Genomic DNA, 21,226 nt, shown 5'->3' with positions numbered 1-21,226 from the left:
CCAGTTCTGGTTACTGGCTCACAGGCGCTGTGTTCAAAGATAGTCCCTCCCAAGGACCCCTCCCCACTCCCAAAGAATACAATACCCTCTGAGGCTTGGTCCTTCCTGCAGTCTGTGTTCTTAGGAAAGGTTGAATGATGTTCTCCACCCCTCTCCAGGAATCAAAAAAATCAACAGACATTCCCTCAAAGTCCTGAGAGAAGCCTCTGCCACTACACCAGTCTCAGATTTGTCCCTCAATTTTCAGGAAGGAAGGAAAAAGAATTACAGGATTAGGAGAGGATGAAGGGGAGGGCATGGAGGTAGGAGGGGCCAGAGCAAGGATGTAATAAACACAGGTCTCAAAGGAAGACATGGCACAGTTCTCCAAATGAGGAATATGACCGTTATTGGGGGAAGGGAGCGTCTCACAAGTGCCTCTATTTATAGCTTTGTCTCTGATAACTCTGAAGAGTCAGAGTGTCCATGGACCCTAAATGTCTGGGCTAGACTGAAGGGACAGATAAGGAGTAAGAGGGGAAGCCCGAAAAATGCCCTTCAGCCAGAGAAATGGGGGTTGTGTAGAAAACCAAAAGACAGACAGCTTCCTGGAATGCAAACAATCATCTGGGATCAAAGTTCACACCTACATGTGGCTTCTCCCAATTCATCCTCCCTAGCCCCACCCAACAATTCCACTGACTAGATGACCCCAACTCCCATGACTAAGGTTCCCCACAGTAAAACTCTAAAGAACAGACAGACACCCCTTCCCAACAACAGATGAGAGATGCTGGAAAACCATACCTAGGCCGCTCTGCTTCATCTCTGTTGGTGGCCGTGAAGATGAAAAGAGTCGGTAGCCACCAGGCCTCGAGGATGAAGTCTCAGAAAGCACCTGGAGAAAAGGACTCTATGTTAATTACCATTTTGCCACCTCAACTGAGAAGTCTAAAACCCAGGTCCTGAATTCCTGCCCCTATAAAACCAAGCAGTGTCAGGAAGTTTAAGGATTTTTATGAAGAAGAAGAATGCAAAGTCTACGAGTATACTTTACAGAGGAAACTGTCCAGGGAATCCTTCTATACTAGAAAGCACTTCTATTTCCAAGATGCCTGTCCCTACAGCCCTCTAATCCCAAGTCTGAGAAATCATTATTCAACCATTCTCAGTGCTTAGCAGGGCAGGGTACCTTAATCTTTTATATCCCTCCACAGAACTCAGAAAGCAAATCACAATAGCTCAGCCACAATAAGAAGTCTGGCTACGCTCTCTTCTTTCCATGGGACAGCTGTGGCTATGGCAGCCATACTCAGTTTCTTATCTGAACCAAAAGCCCTCCCCTCCACTCCTGGAGACATGAAATGGATTTCTGAAAAGCCCACAAGGGCTCAATCACACAACCCCCACCACACACACACACACACACACACACACACACACACACACACACACACACACACACACCCCTCAACAGTGTTCTGAGTCCCTAAGTCCCAAAAGGCAAAGACAGAGGCAATAAGGGAAGATGAAGTATGGAGGGACACCTGTGTGCAGGATGCCAGGTGAGTGGTGGACACAGCCCGGGGCTGTAGGCCGATGGATGGGGAAGGCCGGGGGAGGTCCCCTGACCTCCGGCGGCGCCGTCCCCGCAAGGGGATCAGGTCCAGGTTCCCCGTGCACTGCATGTTCATGACCTGCAATCAGACCGGGTGGAAAGCCGGTCACGGCTCCTTACACCCACAGGCTCCCAAAAGCCCTGGGCCCATTGGGCAGAGGCAGTTGTAAGGCTGGAGAGGATGATTGCCTAGGGCACAGCTGCTCTGAAGGTCACAGATTTTGTATTCTAAACCAGTCCAAAAATATAAGATGACAAGAGGAGAAGAAGGGATGGAAAGAAGGGTCGTAGTTGATAAGAATAAGACTACCAATGCCTGTACTTATAGAACACGGAGAGGAAATATTAATATTAAAAGGTTGTATGACCAAAGAGCGGAGAGAAGATTTTCTTGCAAAGCTGAGGAGCATATCTTGGGCAACCATCATCCTGGGTAGCCATGGTATAAGCAGCACTAGTACCTGAGAGGAAGAAATCTGATTACAACAGAAAGCTTCCTATAGGCCTGAAAGAAGTCAATTTCATCAAGTCTGAGAGATGATACACTGAGAGCTCTGCTTTGCCTGTCTCTTGACTGCTTAAATCAGAAGAAAAAAGGGGGTCCAACATAATAGTGCCAGAGACTGGCAGACGATGTGAATGGGGAAGACACTGGATGTGGAGGAGCAGTTTATTAATGGAAGATCATATGTCATTCTGTCCATTTGATCTATTCACATGAGTCTGCAGTGCACTAATGTACTATGGCTACTAAGTTAACTTACACCTCAAAGAAAAAATGATGCATACCCCACCTAAGGAAACTCTGAGTATTCATGACCTCAAGTCCATCTTAAAATAATCAGGAAGAAAAGGATGAGTCTAGAAGAGAGACTGCAGTTTGTCTTCTCAGCATTCTCCAAAATCTGAACCATAAACCTTTGGCTGAACCTATGTAAGCTAGTTATAGATTCTTCTGAGATATTTCAAAATGGAAAGACCGATTCCTTTAAGACAGCAGGCACCAAGCCGAGTGAACTGATTGATCTGTCAAAGCAGGACCCAAAACAGACAGTCATGGTCCCTGAGACAGGGATAAATCATGGGGTCAAAAAAAGTGTCATTGGGCCAAAGAGGGAAAGGATCTCTCCAGGAAAAGACCAAAACTTTGGTTTTTACTCCAGGACACAATGTGAGATTTACAACAGTCCTTTCCTCTAGGCTAGAGAAATAGAACCAGGACTAGGAGAACCCAGGCCCAGACTGATAAACCTCATCAGAACAAAGGGGAGACAGACAGACCTCGAGACTTGATTCCCTTTCTGGGATGAGAGTATAGATAACCCTAAAGGGGTTAAATTAAAGCGCCATTTTTAGTAAAGTGATATTTACTACAATCTGAGCTTTAATATTTACCCAAGACAACAAAGAGATGGAGGGGGCCTGGCCTTCACTATCAACTGTATTGTTATCATTGTTACTGTTTACTAAGCATCTATATGGTGAGTATTACTTATATTTTACAGATGAAAAAAATTTAGGCTTGGAGAAGGTACCTGTCCAAGATCACACAGCGTCTGATTATCAGACTGGGATTTTAGCCCAGAGTACATGCTTTTCTACTATATTTCCTTTTAAAGAACTGCCTTTTCAAATTCATCCAGAGGCCTCCTCCTCAATCTCATCTCTAAAAGTCCTTATCTCTCAGGCACCCCTCACTGGCATCTCTTTAACCTCAGAAGTAGCAACCAGCTTAAAGGAGCTTTCCTGGGAGACCAGCTGTGAAAGAGAGATTAAGTAAAACATATCCATCAGGGGCAGAAAGACTCTGTTTAAGGTCCTAAGAATTCCACTGAGGGGATTCAGAGATTCATGGATATTGTCCTATGAGCACTTCCACCACTTCTTTCTCCCAAGCCCCTCCCATTACCTCCATGGAGCCGGCTTTGCGGTTACGAATGAGGGGTGATCTCTTTGGGAGGCCAGGGCCCTCAGAGGGCTGGGGTGAGGTCTGCAATGCTCGGTCTGGCTCATCTGATGCCTTCCCTGGGCACAGGTCCTCCATGCTGCCTTGGTCTGTTTTCATCTCCTCATTCTACCCAACAACAGGCATAGATAGGAGAGGTGTTAATGGTCTCCAGCCTCCTAATCCAATTCTCCCCAACCCTTTTAACCTCCCTGTACTGTTTCCGAGTTTCCCATCACTTGGTTCCTAAATCCGCCAGTCCCAAATCCCAGCACTCTGACCCACCTCAGAAGAGGCTGGACGGAATCCACAGCCAGTTGGGGCACTGCCTTCTTCCTCGACACCTTTCACTCCAGGGCTGAAGTGCAGCTCCACATGGAACCGCTCCTCTGATAAGGGATCCTTTAGGGCATCACCAGATGAAAGGGCAGTTGGAGAAGCTGGACATGGTGGTGGAAGACCAGGCAGGGACAACAGAGAGGAACTCAAGAGGACACATCCTCCCAGGGCTGAGGTTTCAGTGTCTTACACCCCTCTACAGTAATAGCTCCCTTTAACTACAGTCTAGTGTTACAGGATCCTCATACTCTCAACCTCCACAGGACTTGCCAACTTCCAGTTCTACAACTGTCCCCCTCCCTATCCATCTCCCACAGGAATTCAGCTTTGCTACAGTGCATACAGCAGCACATTTAAAGATACCTTTGTGGAGCCAGATGAAGAAGGTATATGTGTAACAATGTTTGAGAGAAAAAGACTCATTGTAACATTGTTCAAATTCCATACCCTCCCTAATGCCAGAGCTATGTTCTCTGGTATCTCTCTGGCTCAACACCAACCCAAAACATGCTTTCTGTTCCAGGAGGAATCTCCTGGATGTTCTCTATCATGCTGCACCTAGGTACCACACCTAACTGGATTCTACAGATTCTAAGCATAAAAGTTTTTCCCTAAAAGGGGATGGAGAAGAAAGAAGGGGCCCTCTCCTCACCTCCCCCTGTTAGCTCCTCACCCGTGTGTTGTCTTCATAAAGCATGATGACAATCTGGGTCATGTAGTTGAGCTCTGAGATGGCACTAAGATAAGCCAAAGCTCGCTGCCATTGTGCATCCTTGGTCTCCTACCGAACACAAGAAGAGGTAAGCTAATGCCCAAGGACGAGGGAGTCAGGGAATGGGCAGGGAGACGAGGAGAACAGAGGAAGCTTGCGGTAAAAAAGAAGCATGAGGAGGAGAGTAAAAGAACGCTGGGAAAAGATGTTCATAGGCTGAAAGAAAAAGGATCCTTACATCAAGAAGTCCCCCATAACGGAAGACACTGAGTAGGGAGTGGACGTGGCTTTCACTGGTGAAGTACAGACGTGTTCGAACATGGCGGCCTGGGGAGAGCACTCCTCGGGAGTACCTGAGACAGCAGCTAAGTCACTCACACTGTCAGCCAGTCCTCTTCTCGGCCCTCCACAAACTCCCTCCTCCCGCCTCAAAGACTTCCCTCTCTTTTCCATCCCAGGACCGCTTCCGTTCTCGGTTCCCCAAGCTGTCCCAGCCTGGGCTGCCCCAAGAGCTCCCTGACATGCCCCTCCCTCCATCCAGCGCCCCGCCCAGCCCTCCCTCACAGGGGGTGCAGCTTGTTGACAGACTCATCCTCGTGGGTTCTCTGCAGGTCAAGTAGTATCTTCCGCAGCAGTGCAAGACAGAAGCCCACGGCAATTTCCAGTTTCTCCTCCCGACTGATCCCGTACTCCTAGGGGCCACAGGCCAGGAATAAGCACCTCATTGAATCTTGTTTTCCTCTTGCCTCATACTCCCAGGTCCAAGATCATGCTTATCTTCACCTCAGGTCTAGGGCTTCTTCCAAAATCACCACATTCCCCCTCTCCAGGTTTTTCCTCAGTTAGCCTCTTGGGCTTCCTCAGAGCCAGGATTGTAGCTCTAATTGTAACAACTAATTCCTTCTCTAAGTTTCCTTCCCCTGGTTCCCACACCGCCCCTCCTTCCTGCCTTTTCTCTCCTTCCTTCCGCAGTGCCCCTAGCCCCAGGCTCCATCCCTTATGTGAGACACACCTGGGGAATGACCACATCAGCCAGTGCCTTAGAGAGACGGAGCAACTCTGCTGTGCCTTGAAGTCCCAGACTCCCATTGTGCTGCACATCATACTTGACACAGTCATAGATGTCAGGGATCTTACTGATATCATAGCGCCCACTCTTCTGTCGGAAGTCACGCTCCAGCTTGCTCCAACGCTGTAGCATTAGCTCTAGTGTCTCGCTGTGGTAAAGCTGCAGGTCTGGAAGGAAGACAGACAGTCAGACAGAGCCAAAGGCTTCACCTCTAACAAAAGACCCTAGCAAATCTGAAGCAGAACCAGAGAGATGAGAATGACGTGTCTCAGACACTTAGGAGAGGACACAGGATTGCCTGAGGAACCCATCCGTACCCAAAATCTTGAAAGGAAGATAGTAGTATTCAAACCCACCTACAGACTTGGGGTCCTGCATCCGTTCCTGGATCTGGTGAGTGAGGTTTTCAATCAGGGCAAATACCTGATCACAGACCTTCACAGGATTCTGGATTATAGCCATGGAGTTGAGTAGGGAAGTGCTTCCAGTGGGAGCCAGCTGTGGAGAATAGAAAGATGAAAAGCAAGACAGGTTCAGTGCCAGTTGCCTAGATTGCTGTGAGCTTATTACAGAGAGACTGCCTGAAAATAAGCTCTATCTGTTGGCTCACCCAACAAGCATTCTTAGGCTACTGGGAACACTAGCAGTTCAGATGAGGGGACTGCTCTAGCACACAGTCATCTAAGAATGGGTCATCTTAAAAGTCTTGGAGTCAGAGGAAATAAAATAGATCTAGGTTCTTTTCTTGGGGGTTCTAAAATAAGCACAGAAAATGCTGAGGAATACAGATTAAACCAAAATCCCCACAGAATGTTTTCATGAGTGGGTGATAGACATAACTATCTTACTCCTCTAAACAAGATGCTAGCTTGAATCTAGAGTAGAGGTGCTGTCTCAGAACTAAGTTCCAACTCAAGCATTTAGGATGGTCACAGTCAATGAAGAATGGGGAGATTCAATGCAATCCCTATCAAACTACCACTGGCATTTTTCACAGAACTAGAACAAAAAATTTCACAATTTGTATGGAAACACAAAAGACCCCGAATAGCCAAAGCAATCTTGAGAACGAAAAATGGAGCTGGAGGAATCAGGCTCCCTGACTTCAGACTATATTACAAAGCTACAGTAATCAAGACAGTTTGGTACTGGCACAAAAACAGAAATATAGATCAATGGAACAGGATAGAAAGCCCAGAGATAAACCCACACACATATGGTCACCTTATCTTTGATAAAGGAGGCAAGCATATACAGTGGAGAAAAGACAGCCTCTTCAATAAGTGGTGCTGGGAAAATTGGACAGGTACATGTAAAAGTATGAAATTAGAACACTCCCTGACACCATACACAAAAATAAACTCAAAATGGATTAAAGACCTAAGTGTAAGGCCAGACACTATCAAACTCTTGGAGGAAAACATAGGCAGAACACTCTATGACATAAATCACAGCAAGATCCTTTTTGACCCACCTCCTAGAGAAATGGAAATAAAAACACAAATAAACAAATGGGACCTAATGAAACTTAAAAGCTTTTGCACAGCAAAGGAAACCATAAATAAGACCAAAAGACAACCCTCAGAATGGGAGAAAATATTTGCAAATGAAGCAACTGACAAAGGATTAATCTCCAAGATTTACAAGCAGCTCATGCAGCTCAATAACAAAAAAACAAACAACCCAATCCAAAAATGGGCAGAAGACCTAAATAGACATTTCTCCAAAGAAGATATACAGATTGCCAACAAACACATGAAAGAATGCTCAACATCAGTAATCAGTAGAGAAATGCAAATCAAAACTACAATGAGGTATCATCTCACACTGGTCAGAATGGCCATCATCAAAAAATCTAGAAACAATAAATGCTGGAGAGGGTATGGAGAAAAGGGAACACTCTTGCACTGTTGGTGGGAATGTAAATTGATACAGCCACTATGGAGAACAGTATGGAGGTTCCTTAAAAAACTAAAAATAGAACTACCATACGACCCAGCAATCCCACTACTGGGCATATACCCTGAGAAAACCATAATTCAAAAAGAGTCATGTACCACAATGTTCACTGCAGCTCTATTTACAATAGCCAGGACATGGAAGCAACCTAAGTGTCCATCATCGGATGAATGGATAAAGAAGATGTGGCACATATATACAATGGAATATTACTCAGCCATAAAAAGAAATGAAATGGAGGTATTTGTAATGAGGTGGATGGAGTTAGAGTCTGTCATACAGAGTGAAGTAAGTCAGAAAGAGAAAAACAAATACAGTATGCTAACACATATATATGGAATCTAAGGAAAAAAAAAAAAAGGTCATGAAGAACCTAGTGGCAAGACGGGAATAAAGACACAGACCTACTAGAGAATGGACTTGAGGATATGGGGAGGGGGAGGGGTGAGATGTGACGGGGTGAGAGAGTGTCATGGACATATATACACTACCCAATGTAAAATAGATAGCTAGTGGGAAGCAGCCGCATAGCACAGGGAGATCAGCTCGGTGCTTTGTGACCACCTAGAGAGGTGGGATAGGGAGGGTGGGAGGGAGGGAGATGCAAGAGGGAAGAGATATGGGAACATATGTATATGTATAACTGATTCATTTTGTTATAAAGCAGAAACTAACACACCATTGTAAAGCAATTATACTTCAATAAAGATGTTTAAAAAAAAAAAAAAATGAAGAATGGGGAGGGGGAAAGGAGACTGCAGGTTGAATGTACTCATTCTACCTCGGTCCTCACAAGTTCCATTCTTGCTGGCAAAAGGAAGCAAGGAAAAAGGAAAGATACCTTAGCTTTTTTGGATTTGACATTGAGCAATGGATTGGAAAATAAGGCAGCAAGGTCCTGCCCCTTTATCAAGGCCTGCTCAGAGAAGAACACAGAAAATGCCATTCTCTAGTCAATGTGCTCAGCTACTTTGCTTATTTAAGAATCTATCAAAAATGGTTACACAGCAGTTATGAAATGAGGAGCTGTGAGTAGGAGGATGGTAGAAAATCACTGTCTGGCACATGATCCCCAGTCAATCATGGCATGGATACATAGGAAAAAGGATGGCTTGGGTAGTGGCATCCACTGTGATTAATACTGTGAGGCAGTATATTGTAGTGGCTAACAGCCTGGGCTCTCTAGTTAGATTCCTTGGGTGACCTTGGAAAGGCTGCTTAAATTCTTCTGAGCCTAGGCTTCCTCATCTGTAAAGGGGGGGAAAAGTAGTACCGGTCCACAGTTCTTACAGTGGATTAAAGATGGCCATTAATTCTTTGTCACATTCCCCTTCCCTTGAATCTGGGCTGGCCCTGTGACTGCTTAACCAACAGAAAATAACAAAGTTATACTGTGCTAATTCTGGGCCTACACTTTAAAAAAGCTTGAAAGTTTCTGCTATGGGGGAGTCCTAAGATACTATTTAAGAAATCCGTCTGGGGAATTCCCTGATGGTCCAGTGGTTGGACTTCATGCTTCCACTGCCGGGGGCATGGATTTGATCCCTGGTCTGCTAGAAAAACCACATGGGAAAAACACATGGAGAGGAGAGGCTCTGAGACTACAGGGACAGGGACATCACGAGGAGGGAGAGAGCCCAGCCATCCTAGCATCCCAGTTGAGCCTCCAGATGGTTCCAGCCCCAACATCTGGACAGCAGCTGGGCAATTTTAGGGAAGACCCTAAGCAAGACTAGTTGAGCCTAGAGCTGTAAGGTGATAAAATGGTTTTTGTCTTAAGTTACTGAGTTTGGGGGTAGTTTTTTATACAGCAACAGATAAACTGAAACATCCTTTCATTCAAAATCCTCGGGATCAACTGTGTTTTGGAATTGAGAATTCTTGGGACTTTAAGAAGTTAATACGGTGCATATGCCACATGTTAGATAATACCTCCAGCAGGGCCTAGGACATAACCAAACACTTTTCTATTTCTGTAGCAAAATGTATAACTATTTACACTAGATGGGATAAATGGGGATTAGAAAGAGTCTTACCATGTCGGGTTTTGCTGTCAAACGAATCTTGGTGGCAAAGTTATAAAAATCTTTTTCATTTCCAAAACTGTGGATGACAGATTGTGGACCCATACTTATCTCAAACGGTAAGGATTAAATGATACAATACATGGGAGAGCACATAAAACAGTGCCTGGCACATAGTAAGTACCATTACTGATCACTATTATTTAGAATTCTAGGATTTGGGGATTGGGTTGTGTGGGGCACAAAGTCTAGGAGAGCCTGACCTGATCATAATCCTCAGGGCCAAAGGGTGCATCCTGCTGCAAAATGTGGTGCAGCCGAGCCTTCACCCGGTGCTGGCAGCTGCTCAGGGAATCGCCATCACTGTCCAAGAGCCCGTTCATGTTGGCACTCTTCACCATTTGTACCAAAATGGGTGTCAGCTCCCCTTCTAGAGCTAGAAGGCCCTGGAGGGGAAGCACAAAATCTATTAGTTTTCCTTCCAGTCTAGTTTCCCTAGGCCTCGATGGTCCCAGAGATCAAATGAGAGCTGGCTTGGGAGTTGGGGTATAGGTCAAGGGGCCCACCCCACTAATTATTCTCAGCAGTATAGAATGCAGTCAGTACATACAGCTGATTCACTTTGCTGTACAGTAGAAACTAACACAACATTGTAAAGCAACTATACCCCAATTAAAAAAAAAAAAAAAGAATGCAGTCAGACACAAGCAGAAACTTCTCTGAGTTGGCACACAAACACTCTGAAATTTCCAACTTGTTCTCCAAACTCTGCTTCTCTACCTAATGGAAGCTGGGACTGTGGGAGAACTGTAGTGTGCACCTTAGCAAAGGCTGCAGCAGTCATCTGGACACGGCCCTCATCAGAGGCATATATCTTGAGATCATGGCGGAAGGTGCTATGGAGGCGAAGCAGCCCACACCCGGGGAAGCCAGCATAGTCACCTGGGGGCAAAGGGGAAGACCAGGAATGGACGGCTATAAATACCCACGAATGCTCATTTCCCCTTTAACTTCCCTATTGTCTCTGTCCCTTGTTTCCCCAACTTATTCTCTAATCATCTTATCTCAGCCCTGCTAGGTATTTACAAAACACTCACCCTGTCCTCCAGGGTACATGCAGCGGAAAGCTCGCCCCAGCTCCTCAGCCTGAACACGGCCAGCAGGGGTCAGTTCTCCACCCCACTTCAGTACCAGCAATAGGGATGGGGCCAGAGCCTCCCCCTGTGGATCTGTGGGAATAAGGGGCAGTGAACAGGTCTAGATCTAAGGAAAATAGTGGGGACATCTAAATGTTAGGTCTTCTGAGGAGCCCGGAAAGGTAATTTGGGATAGAGGTCATCTAAGGGTTCAAGAATAAAAGATGTGAGTGGTAATGGGAAGGGGGTATTACATCTTACCTTGCCCCTCATTAGAAGCTTTTACTCCATGAGGGTAGTAAGTTAACTGCACCTTCCGGTTGATGCCTGAGAAGTGACCATACCTGCAGGATAAACTCACAGTTTACTTTCTACCCCAGCACCCAATTCTCACTGCTAGTGGCCCCCCTTTCCTATTCCCTTTCTCACATCTCCAGCACAGATTTCAGCTGCTCCAGTTTCCCAGTCTTCTCCTCAATCTCACCACCTGGTTCTTTTTCCAGTTCAGCCAATAGCAGCCTTGTGATGTCCAGCACCTCCTGGAGGAAACAACAGGGTATCCGTGCAGGAGGCCAAGTCCTGGCTGGTTAGGCTTTCATCCTGGTCTCTCACTGAGGCCCCCAATCCCATACCCTCTATCTTTCTGTAGCACTGCTCCTCCCAGCCAGATTCTTCACCTTACCTGTAGCTGCTCGGGCCGCTTCAGTTTTAATTTCCCTGTCTTGTAGCCACCATGTTTTTCAAATAGACTAAAAAACCTGAAGAAATAAGGAGAAGCTTCAGTATGGGCTGAGACAGACAAGAACCTCTAGGAGGTACCCCTCCCCATTTCCCTCACAAAAACCTATTTGTCTAGATTAGGATACTCTGCCCACCTTGGGTGTGTCACTTCCATCTTCATCTTCTGCTTGGGGGTACGATCCCCATGACGGATAATTGCAATGACGCAACGAAGTTCCATCCTAAGATAGGGAATGTTGTTAGAGCCTCTCCCCAATCCCACCCCACACCGCCTCCCATTTCATCCTACCCAACGGGTCAAAGAACAGAGGAAAAACTATCTGAGATTAGGAATAAAGGTAGGCTCCACCAGTCAGATGGCACAGGGTCAGGAAGTAACCACTGGTCTGACACAGATGCCTTAAGTAGGTTACTCCAGATGTTTAACTTTTACTTTTGCTCACATAGTGCCAGATGTGGTAGGGACAATGGGAATGTCCTCAGCCTCTGTGGGGATGGACCATGGGATCTGGAACTGCGGGGCAAGCTCCCGCATTATGGTGTTCCTAGAAGGAGAAATGCAAAGAAGCCATGTGAAAATGAATGAACCAGAACTACATATATGAATGAAGCTCACAAAAACTAACAAGTAGTTGAAAAATACATTAACATAAAATCTAAAAACATGCAAAAAGGGGGCTTCCCTGGTGGCGCAGTGGTTGAGAATCTGCCTGCCAATGCAGGGGACACGGGTTCGAGCCCTGGTCTGGGAAGATCCCACATGCCGCGGAGCAACTGGGCCTGTGAGCCACAGCTACTGAGCCTGCGCGTCTGGAGCCTGTGCTCCGCAACAAGAGAGGCCGCGATAGTGAGAGGCCCGCGCACCACGATGAAGAGTGGCCCCCGCTTGCCACAACTAGAGAAAGCCCTCGCACAGAAACGAAGACCCAACACAGCCAAAAATAAATAAATAAATAAATAAATAATTAAAAAAAAAAATGCAAAAACCACCCCATATATGTAAAAAAAAATATGAATATATAAATGGGAATGACCAAATAAAGGACTGGTTACCTCTGGGGGGTGGGAGGGAAGGGGATATAATTAGTAAGGGGTATGTAGGGGCTTTAACTATACTCTTTTTTTTTTTTAATTTATTTTATTTTTGGCTGCGTTGGGTCTTCGTTGTTTCACGTGGGCTTTCTCTAGCTGCGGCGAGTGGGGGCTACTCTTCCTTGCAGTACGTGGGTTTTCATTGCAGTGGCTTCTCTTGTTGCAGAGCATGGGCTCTAGGCACTGAGGCTTCAGTAGTTGTGGCGCTGGGGCTTAGTTGCTCCGCGGCATGTGGGATCTTCCAGACCAGGGCTTGAACCCGTGTCCCCTGAATTGGCAGGCGGATTCTTAACCACTGCTCCACCAGGGAAGCCCTATATTCTTTTTTTTTTTTTTGGCTGCGCTGTATGGCTTGTAGGATCTTAGTTCCCCGACCAAGGATTGAACCCGTGCCCCCTGCAGGGGAAGCTCAGAGTCCCAACCACTGGACCACCAGGGCATTCCCACCTTTTTCACTTTTAAACCATTTTTACGATATTTAAAATACAGGCATACCTCGGAGATATCGTGAGTTCAGTTCCAGACCACCACAATAAAGTGAATATCGCAATACAGTGAGTCACATGCGTTTTTTAGTTTCGCAGTGCATGTGAAAGTTATGTTTACAGTATACTGTAGTATATTAAGTGTGCAATAGCATTAGGTCTAAAAAAATGTACATATCTTAATTAAAAAATACTTCATTGCTAAAAAATGCTAACCATAGGGATTCCCTGGTGGCACAGTGGTTAAGAATCTGCCTGCCAATGCAGGGGACACGGGTTCGATCCCTGGCCTGGGAAGATCCCACATGTTGTGGAGCAACTAAGCCCATGCGCCACAACTACTGAGCCTGTGCTCTAGAGCCTGTGAGCCACAACGACTGAGCCTGCGCGCCACAGCTACTGAATCCCGCGCGCCTAGAGACCGTGCTCTGAAGCAAGAGAAGCCACCACAGTGAGAAGCCTTTACACCACAACGAAGAGTAGCCCCTGCTTGCCGCAACTAGAGAAAGCCTGCGCACAGCAACGAAGACCCAACACACCCAAAAATAAAAAATAAATAAATAAATTTACTAAAAAAAAAATGCTAACCATCATCTGAGCCTTCAGCAAGTTGTAATCTTTTTGCAATAGTAACATCAAAGATCACTGATCACAGATCACTATGACAAATATGATAGTGAAAACGTTTGAAATATTGTGAGAATTACCAAAATGTCACACAGAGACACGAAGTAAGCAAATGCTGTTGGAAAAATGGCGCCAACAGACTTGCTCGACACAAGGTTGCCACAAACCTTCAATATGTAAAAAAACACAGTATCCGCGAAGCTCAATAAAACAAGGCATGCCTATAACGTAAAAACTTTCCAATTCTCTTCTTTAAGCCCATTCTCCCCAGCTCAGACCACTGTGTCCCTTACCCCAGAATCTTGGCACAGTCATCGTAGTATTTCATCGAATTCTTGACAAAACTGAAGCCATTGACATCACACACAAAGGAGTGACCATTGGCACGAAGGAGGTCAAAACCACAGACTGTTTGCTGCAGGGGATAAAAGCAAGATGAGAACAAGAGAGCCACTCTTCCTTCTCAGCACCCCCCTCATTCCACAGCCCCTCTCCTGCATCCCTCCCCCCACCACGCCCCCCCCCCCCCCACCCCGCACACACACCCTCCCCTTCGCCAAGGGGGACTTCCTCCACCTTAAAAGCTACGCAGACTTTCCTGGCCACCAGCTTTTCCATGGCAGTCAGCATGACTGGATATCGAATTTCTTTCCCCTCACTGTCTCTTTCGACCTTCCCATCCAAAGCTGGAGATTTTCTGGCTTCAGCATGGGCATAGTCTGGTCCCACTGTATACACCTGCAGGTACATAGCATCACTGAGTATGCCCACAGCTCACCCTGCATATGAGAAGACAATATGAGCACTATGTCTGTAGACTAGTTTCACAGTAAACAAAAACAAAAACAAAACAAACAAATCCCCGAGTTTTATGAACAAGGAGACTGACATTTTTCTTACTGAGCTCTAGTATCATTATGAAGGTTTCTCCACAGGACTCCAAAACTATTGCCTAGTCCTTACTAAGGAATAACTTACCAACAGTATTCCATTTTCCATGTCACTCTTGCCCTTGCTCTGATAGTGACAATGTAAATACCTACTTCCCCCACTTCTTACCTTCACCTGCATATGAAAGCCAATCACATTCATACTTTATTTTCTACGACCACTTCCATACACTTCCACTTGCTTCCCAAGCACCCCACCCCACCCAGACATTTATAACCTCTTAAATCCCTGTATCCACCATAACCTTGACATCTGTGCCATCTGTTGGCATAAACTCCTCATAGATGTATGACCCTGTCTTACGGACGCTGCTCTCAGGAGAGTAAACGCTGCTCCGGCTGCCAATCTTCAGGAGAAAAAGGAAGGAAAAAAAAAGTTGCCTCTAACTTGTCCCCAAATCCTCCAGCTTCCCTCCCCACAACCTCATTCTCGCCCTTCTACTTCTCTGCCTCCCCAAATGCCCAAATGTCTCCCATACCTTACGGAAGAGGCGCTGGCTTCCTCCTCCAGCTGAGCTGGGGTAGTAGATGTAAACATTGTGGTCCTCTGCACTCACTGGCTTCTCCACAAAGGGCTTGGGAAAGACGGCTCCATTTACCTCCACCTGGTCTTCACCCTCAATCAGGTTGCACTCTGAAAGGTAGGCGTGTGGTCATTCCTAGGGCCTAAGAATACTTCCAACTCCCACTTCTCTGAGTTGTAATCTCCATAACCCTCAAATTGCTATGACCATATCTTAATAATAGATATGGTAATTAATATCTACATAAGAGGTCCAAGGTTCTGTCCAAAGACCCATGGCTCTAGCTCTACCCATAATCCAGTAACCAAAGCCTCACTGAGCCGGGTGGTACATAGGGGACGTCTAGAGGAACGAGAACTGGGCTAAGTCATAGAAAGCAGGGCAGGACTGGACAAGGCCAGGTACTCACCCTCAGGCCGGGCAGGGTCACGGTTGAGCACAGCATATCGAGGCAGATCAATACCCTCCTCCTGCAGGATCCGGTACACCTCCCTCCTGTCACCCCCGAATAAATTAGCTGGGAGAGGTGGGGGATGGTGACCAGGGGAGAGGCTAGGGATTTCATTCATTCAGGAATTGGGAGACACCCGTGTACAGAACTCAAGAGGGTATGGTACAAAAATTAAGCATGTTTGTTTGACTCTGCCCCTCCCAGAGTGGGTTCTCTAAACAGGCATAATCTCAGGGCCACCCATCCCACCAGTCAACAGAAAGCTATACCTATCCTGGATGTAATACTGCATAGCCAGGTCATTGATAAGAAAAGGGTTTCGAAGCTTGGAGTAAGCAACAGCTTTGTCCAGAGGAAAGCCTGGGATGGAGAAAGGAAATAGAGAGACCAAAGGAAGAAAATGAAAGAGACAGTGAGAAAACAGCAAGAGAAATAGACGTATTAAAGCTATTAGTTGCCACTGAGCTCCACTACCCATCCAACCCAGCACTCATCCTCCTGCCCAACTTCCCAAGTCTAGAATATCCATCAGAAAAAAGTAAAACAGAAATTATTTTTAGGGTCCTTCCAAAGACCAATTCTGTCAGAGACCCTAAGAATCTTAGAGCTGTCCTGAGGTTCAAATATGGGCTTTAATCTACCCCCGGCAACTCCTCCAAGATGTAGGGAGAACAGACCCCTTTGCACTGTTCCCTAGTGTGTCGGGAAGAGCTGACGGCCTCTTTACTACTTGACAGTAAGAGCCTCATTTCCCAGTCCAGCATTCCCGACACCATTCCTTCCCATTTTCCTTCACAGACACCAACCTTTGGAGTGGAAAGAGATGAGGCAGTGGCAGGATGGCCAGTTTTCCACAGGTTCATTGAGGATCACATCTTCTCCCAGGATGATAACAGTCAGGTAGTCAAATCTGCAGAGTCGCTCTAGGATTTGGGTCATTGGCTTGGACTTGGATTTCTTGGTCATGGCACAGATGCCAACAATGATCTGAGGTTCAGGAGGCTACAGAGAGGAAGTGCTGTCAGATACTTCCCACCTAAACCATCCCTATCAGGGAACACTGTCTCATCTCCTTAGGGCACAGAGTTTCTTGCCAGGACTTTGGACCTATGGGGTTAAAGTTATCTCCTAACTTAGGCCTAGATTGGGGTACCTGCAGGTATTCCTACTGCCACAGTAGGAAATGTGTACTCGGGCAGAAGAGTAGGAGAACCAATAATAATGAGACAACAAGAGGAGGGCATAAGGGTAGGGGCTTCAAAGAGAGGCAATCTAACCAATCTCCACTGCCCTTCCCCTTAATCAGAATAGGGCCTGTTTATGACAGGGAGTCTATGCATTTGGGAAGAATGGGGAGAGGTGTCTCCATCCTATGGAATCTCAACTATGACAGGGGTCCCAGAACCAAGTTACATCATTTTCCCTGGTCTTACCACTTCATCCTCCTCATCCTCAAGGAGCTCGCTGTCACTCTCTTCTGTCCTCATGCCTATTCCACGGGTGCCCAGCCCCTCATCTCCAGCTCCAAGGAAGAAGTGGGCTGTGGCGCTCTCGCCCTCACTGGCCGGCAATGACCACATCCCCGCCGGAGCACCCACTCATCCCGCTCTGCAGTGGAGGGTATCCCTGTTAGTTCAGAATCCAAGCCCCATGGCAGTGGGTGGGGATGGGGGATGGGGAATGAGAAAATAAGAGGGAACTACAAGGGGACTAGGGGAAACAGGAAACAAAGCTATGGTGAGAAGGATCAACAGGAAAGGAGGCATGTGGGCTATGACTTGAGATGACTAAAGATCCCTAAGAGAAAAGCGAGGTCTCCCTTTTCCTCCCTGCTCACCCCACCCCCAACCATGAGACTGGTAAGAGGATCAGTAGATTAACCCTTACAGTGCTGGCATGTCCCTGATTCTGCCAGCAGGAAAAACTGTCAACTCCAGCAGCAAATGGGAAAGGCAGTTCCTCATGGAAGGCTACTGTTGATTCCTACCAGAAGAGAAGGTTAGAGTGACAGTTCAACTTTGGATTCATTCCAAAATGTTCCTGGCCCTTCTCCACTTCCCCACAGTAGTGTTGAACTCAGTGATTTAATTCAAGAGCAGAGGAATAAGAGAGTTCATTTGCCTTTGCTCTTAACCCCCATCTTCATTCCTACCAAGGATTAACTCAAAAAAACATTGATTGAGGGCATCCTATGTTCTAAACATTAAATCAGAACATTAAAATCCCCTATGCCCCGTCTCTCCTTCACCTGCTTTACCTTAAAAGAGAGATGCTCAGTTCCAGAAAATCTGTTCAAGGAAAGAGGTCTAGTGCTAGTTGGGAAGTTGAGGATACAGGCATCCATACAACAGGCTCCAACCCATTCTCAAACTGAAATTTCAATTTTCTCTCTACCATCTCAGGGTACAACAGACACAAGGCTGGTCTAGGCCAAGGTCCTTCATACCAGAAGCTACAATGGAAAAAAAAACCCTGCCTAGAGCCATTATCAGTGAGAATATCTTAAGACTTAAAATTGAGTCAGAACAACCTGGCAGTTCCACTTCTGCATACATACACCTGCAGCAGCGGTTCTTAACCAACTGTGATTATACTGTGCAAAGGACATTTGTCAGGAGACACTTTCGGTTGTCACAACTGGGGAGATGCTATTGGCATCTAGTGAGTAGAGCCCAAGGATGCTGCTCAACATTCTAAAATGCACAGGATATACCCCCACAGCAAAGAATTGCCCAGTCCAAAATGTGAGTGGTGCCGAGGTTGAGAAACTCCGCTGTAGAGAAACTCTCCCACATAAGAAGACATTTGCAAGGATGTTCATAACCTTACTGCTGGTAATGGCAAAAACCGAGAACAACTCAGATGTCACAAGTAGAAGAATGGATAAATGTAATGTTGTGTTTACAAATGGTTGACTAACAGCAACTATTAAAAATGAATCGGGGGGGTAAATTAGGAACTTGGGATTAACATATACACACTACTATATATAAAATCGGTAAACAACAAGGACCAACTGTATAGCACAGGGAAATATACTCAATACCTTGTGTGTGTATGTATATATATATATATATATATATATGTGAATCATTTTTCTGTACACCTGAAACTAACACATTGTAAATTAACTATATTTCCATTTTTAAAAAATGAATCAAAGCTATATATAACATGGACAGCTTCCAAATGCAAACTGCAGAAACATACATGCAGGACAATTCCACTTGTACAAATAAAAAATACTACATATGTTTATGGCTGTATACATAATTAGAAGTATAAAAACAGACGGGAAAGAAAGATATCAAATTCATGATAGTGGTTACCTCTGAGCAGAGGGGAAAACAACTGAGAAGGATTCAAATGGAACTTCACAACCTTATCTATAATGTTTATTTCAATTAAGAAAACTCTGAAGCAAATATACAAACAGTTAACATCTGTTAATACTAAATTGTGGGGATATGGGTATCTGTTATTTTTTTCCAAAAATGAAATTGAGTCACATCAGCAATTTTCTACATTCTGCAAAAGTTCTCAGAAATACTGACCAATGGCTCTAATGAAAGCCACAAACTCCTTAAGTAAATGGAGTAATTTAGTCTTACAGGTTTTTAGTCTTCAATATTTACTTTCTGTATTTTTATTTTAAACCCTTCCATTACAAGTGAGTTTGCAGCTTTGATTAGAAAGTTATAGCTAATCTTTATATAGATCTTGACCTTTCTAGTCTTCACCATCTGCTCCGTTGCTCAACCACCGTGAGGGCACAACATTCTCCTTAGGCTTAACATTTTCAGTTGTACACTGCAGGTCGTATACATACACACCCCTCCTGATTATAGCCTGTTTCTTTGAAATCCTTTTTCGTGACCTGACCCAATTTCCATGACTTGTGACATTCCCAAGGTCCCTGTATAGTTTAAGCAAGCAGAATTTTGTTGCACGCTTTATCCTTTCTCTGAAGCAGGAGCTTTCTCTATGTCTAAGATTCCTAACCCTCCACACTTTCTTCCACTAGGTCTTTCCTGGTTTTCTACTGAATGTACACTGTCACATTCTTGAAATTCTATTATAACTCTATAACAGGAGATGATAATTGAATGGCAAAGGAGAATCTGTTCACAAATATGGAGCTGAAGAGAGATGAAAGGTCTAAATTCATAGTTAACAAAGCAGAAATAGAAGCCTGACAGAAATAGCTATGAAATAAGCCAGGATTTATTTAGATGTACCTCTGCGAGAAGCTGGGATTTAATGTGGTGTTCCAAGAGCCATTGCCCTGTTTTCTGTGCTCTTCTCCCCTTCCCCCTCTCCCCTAATACTTTGTTGCAAAAGAAAACTTCAGACTCTACAGTAGGCTAAAGGGCAGTCTTACTGGGGCCTGAATCAATGTGGAAGGGAGTCAGGGAGGGGAGGAAGGAGGAGATAGTATAATTGGTAAGGAGAGAGGGAGGGGCAGGTGGGCAATCTTCTCAGGAACATCTAAGTTAAATCAGATCTAGAGAAGGGACTGAAGGGAGGGTAAACTGTGTAACTTCTTTATCCCTTAGAATTTAGGGCAGCTTTCCTAGTCCTCTAATTTCTTTAACCACCATGCACTTCTCCACTTGATGGAGGGCTCCATCAGTGATGAAAGAGAAAGGTCAGTACAGAGTCAGGCGGGAATACTTCCAACACAGTTAAAACTCCTCAGGCCGCAAACACTATCTCCTTCAACAGTGGACCCCTTCGCTCCTTCTTGATGCAGTTTTTAATGCTTCATACATACCCTTATTCTGCCACTGATGAACTGTGCTGATGCCCTTGTTCTCGGTATCAACTCACTCATACTGCCTTCTTTCCCCAACTTACTAAAAGGACTCTTCATTGACTCCCCTAACTACTGCCCGCTCCTACATCACTAATCAACCCATCCAATCAACAATACAACTAATCCTCTCGCTCATTGACTCCCCAGCCTTAAACAGTCCTTCAAACCCTCAGATGAGTCACCACACTTGGTAACAAATTTATATGGAACCCTCAATGCTCCCCCGCACAGACTGTCTGAGAGCCACTCCTTCCCGACCTGCCTTCCCTCCAGGCTCACCTTCTCTCTCCTCTCTGCAACAACCCCTTCCTCCAGCCGAGCCTCCGGTCTGACTCCACTCCCACGCCTGCTCACACAGACCTGCCCGCCCTGACCCTCTCCCCGGCAGACTCCCCTGGCTCAGCAGGACCCCCTCTTCCTCACGCAGACCTTCACACGCCTATCTCTTCTCTCGCTGACCCCCTCCTCTGCGCTCCCCTCACTCAGCTCCGGGTCACGATTACCACCTCCCATCCCGACTCCTCTAGCCTTTTGCCCGCCCCCGCCTTCCCCGCCTCACTCTCCCTTCGCAGACATTGAGGCCTCTCCGCTGGGTCTCTTTCCAGAGCTGCCCCCAGCCGCTCCTAACCAGGGCCCTCGGCACCGAAGGAGCCCACTCTACCCAGTCCACCCCCTCAGATACCGCCCCCAGCCCCCAGCCACTCCCCCACCGCCCCCGGCCCTCACTCACCCGCCTCCCTGCGCTCGCGCACCCGAACC

The 21,226-nt window shown here is 46.0% G+C and overlaps 1 protein-coding gene across 14 annotated transcripts in view; it reads right to left on the bottom strand.

The window, feature by feature from the left end:
* PPIP5K1 (diphosphoinositol pentakisphosphate kinase 1) overlaps window positions 1–21,226 on the bottom strand; it is a 54,234-nt gene extending 33,008 nt beyond the window's left edge. For 6 of the 14 annotated variants that reach the window (XR_009699395.1, XR_009699394.1, XM_061180377.1 and 3 more), the window contains exons 1-27: window positions 21,198–21,222; window positions 17,539–17,634; window positions 17,085–17,259; window positions 16,458–16,653; window positions 15,921–16,011; window positions 15,610–15,695; window positions 15,156–15,310; window positions 14,922–15,023; window positions 14,303–14,464; window positions 14,020–14,141; window positions 11,966–12,067; window positions 11,657–11,743; window positions 11,464–11,539; window positions 11,211–11,320; window positions 11,043–11,125; window positions 10,743–10,874; window positions 10,466–10,587; window positions 9,909–10,091; window positions 6,019–6,160; window positions 5,606–5,829; window positions 5,158–5,285; window positions 4,832–4,946; window positions 4,555–4,662; window positions 3,828–3,944; window positions 3,507–3,671; window positions 1,527–1,676; window positions 787–877 (exon numbers count right to left, since the gene is read on the bottom strand). Coding sequence is in view for 12 of the 14 variants with exons in the window: in XM_061180377.1 (XP_061036360.1) it covers window positions 787–877; window positions 1,527–1,676; window positions 3,507–3,671; window positions 3,828–3,944; window positions 4,555–4,662; window positions 4,832–4,946; window positions 5,158–5,285; window positions 5,606–5,829; window positions 6,019–6,160; window positions 9,909–10,091; window positions 10,466–10,587; window positions 10,743–10,874; window positions 11,043–11,125; window positions 11,211–11,320; window positions 11,464–11,539; window positions 11,657–11,743; window positions 11,966–12,067; window positions 14,020–14,141; window positions 14,303–14,464; window positions 14,922–15,023; window positions 15,156–15,310; window positions 15,610–15,695; window positions 15,921–16,011; window positions 16,458–16,653; window positions 17,085–17,231 (3,196 nt within the window). In the remaining 2 variants the exon portion in view is untranslated. Of the gene's footprint in view, window positions 1–786; window positions 878–1,526; window positions 1,677–3,506; window positions 3,672–3,827; window positions 3,945–4,554; window positions 4,663–4,831; window positions 4,947–5,157; window positions 5,286–5,605; window positions 5,830–6,018; window positions 6,161–9,908; window positions 10,092–10,465; window positions 10,588–10,742; window positions 10,875–11,042; window positions 11,126–11,210; window positions 11,321–11,463; window positions 11,540–11,656; window positions 11,744–11,965; window positions 12,068–14,019; window positions 14,142–14,302; window positions 14,465–14,921; window positions 15,024–15,155; window positions 15,311–15,609; window positions 15,696–15,920; window positions 16,012–16,457; window positions 16,654–17,084; window positions 17,260–17,538; window positions 17,635–21,197 lie in introns of all 14 variants that reach the window. The other 8 variants (XM_061180381.1, XM_061180378.1, XM_061180383.1 and 5 more) reach the window with 4 other exon arrangements.

This window comes from Eubalaena glacialis, chromosome 2, assembly GCF_028564815.1.
Source record: "Eubalaena glacialis isolate mEubGla1 chromosome 2, mEubGla1.1.hap2.+ XY, whole genome shotgun sequence".
NCBI lineage: Eukaryota > Metazoa > Chordata > Mammalia > Artiodactyla > Balaenidae > Eubalaena > Eubalaena glacialis.
Note: the sequence above shows the minus strand (reverse complement) of the source record. Positions and strands in the feature narration are given on the sequence as shown.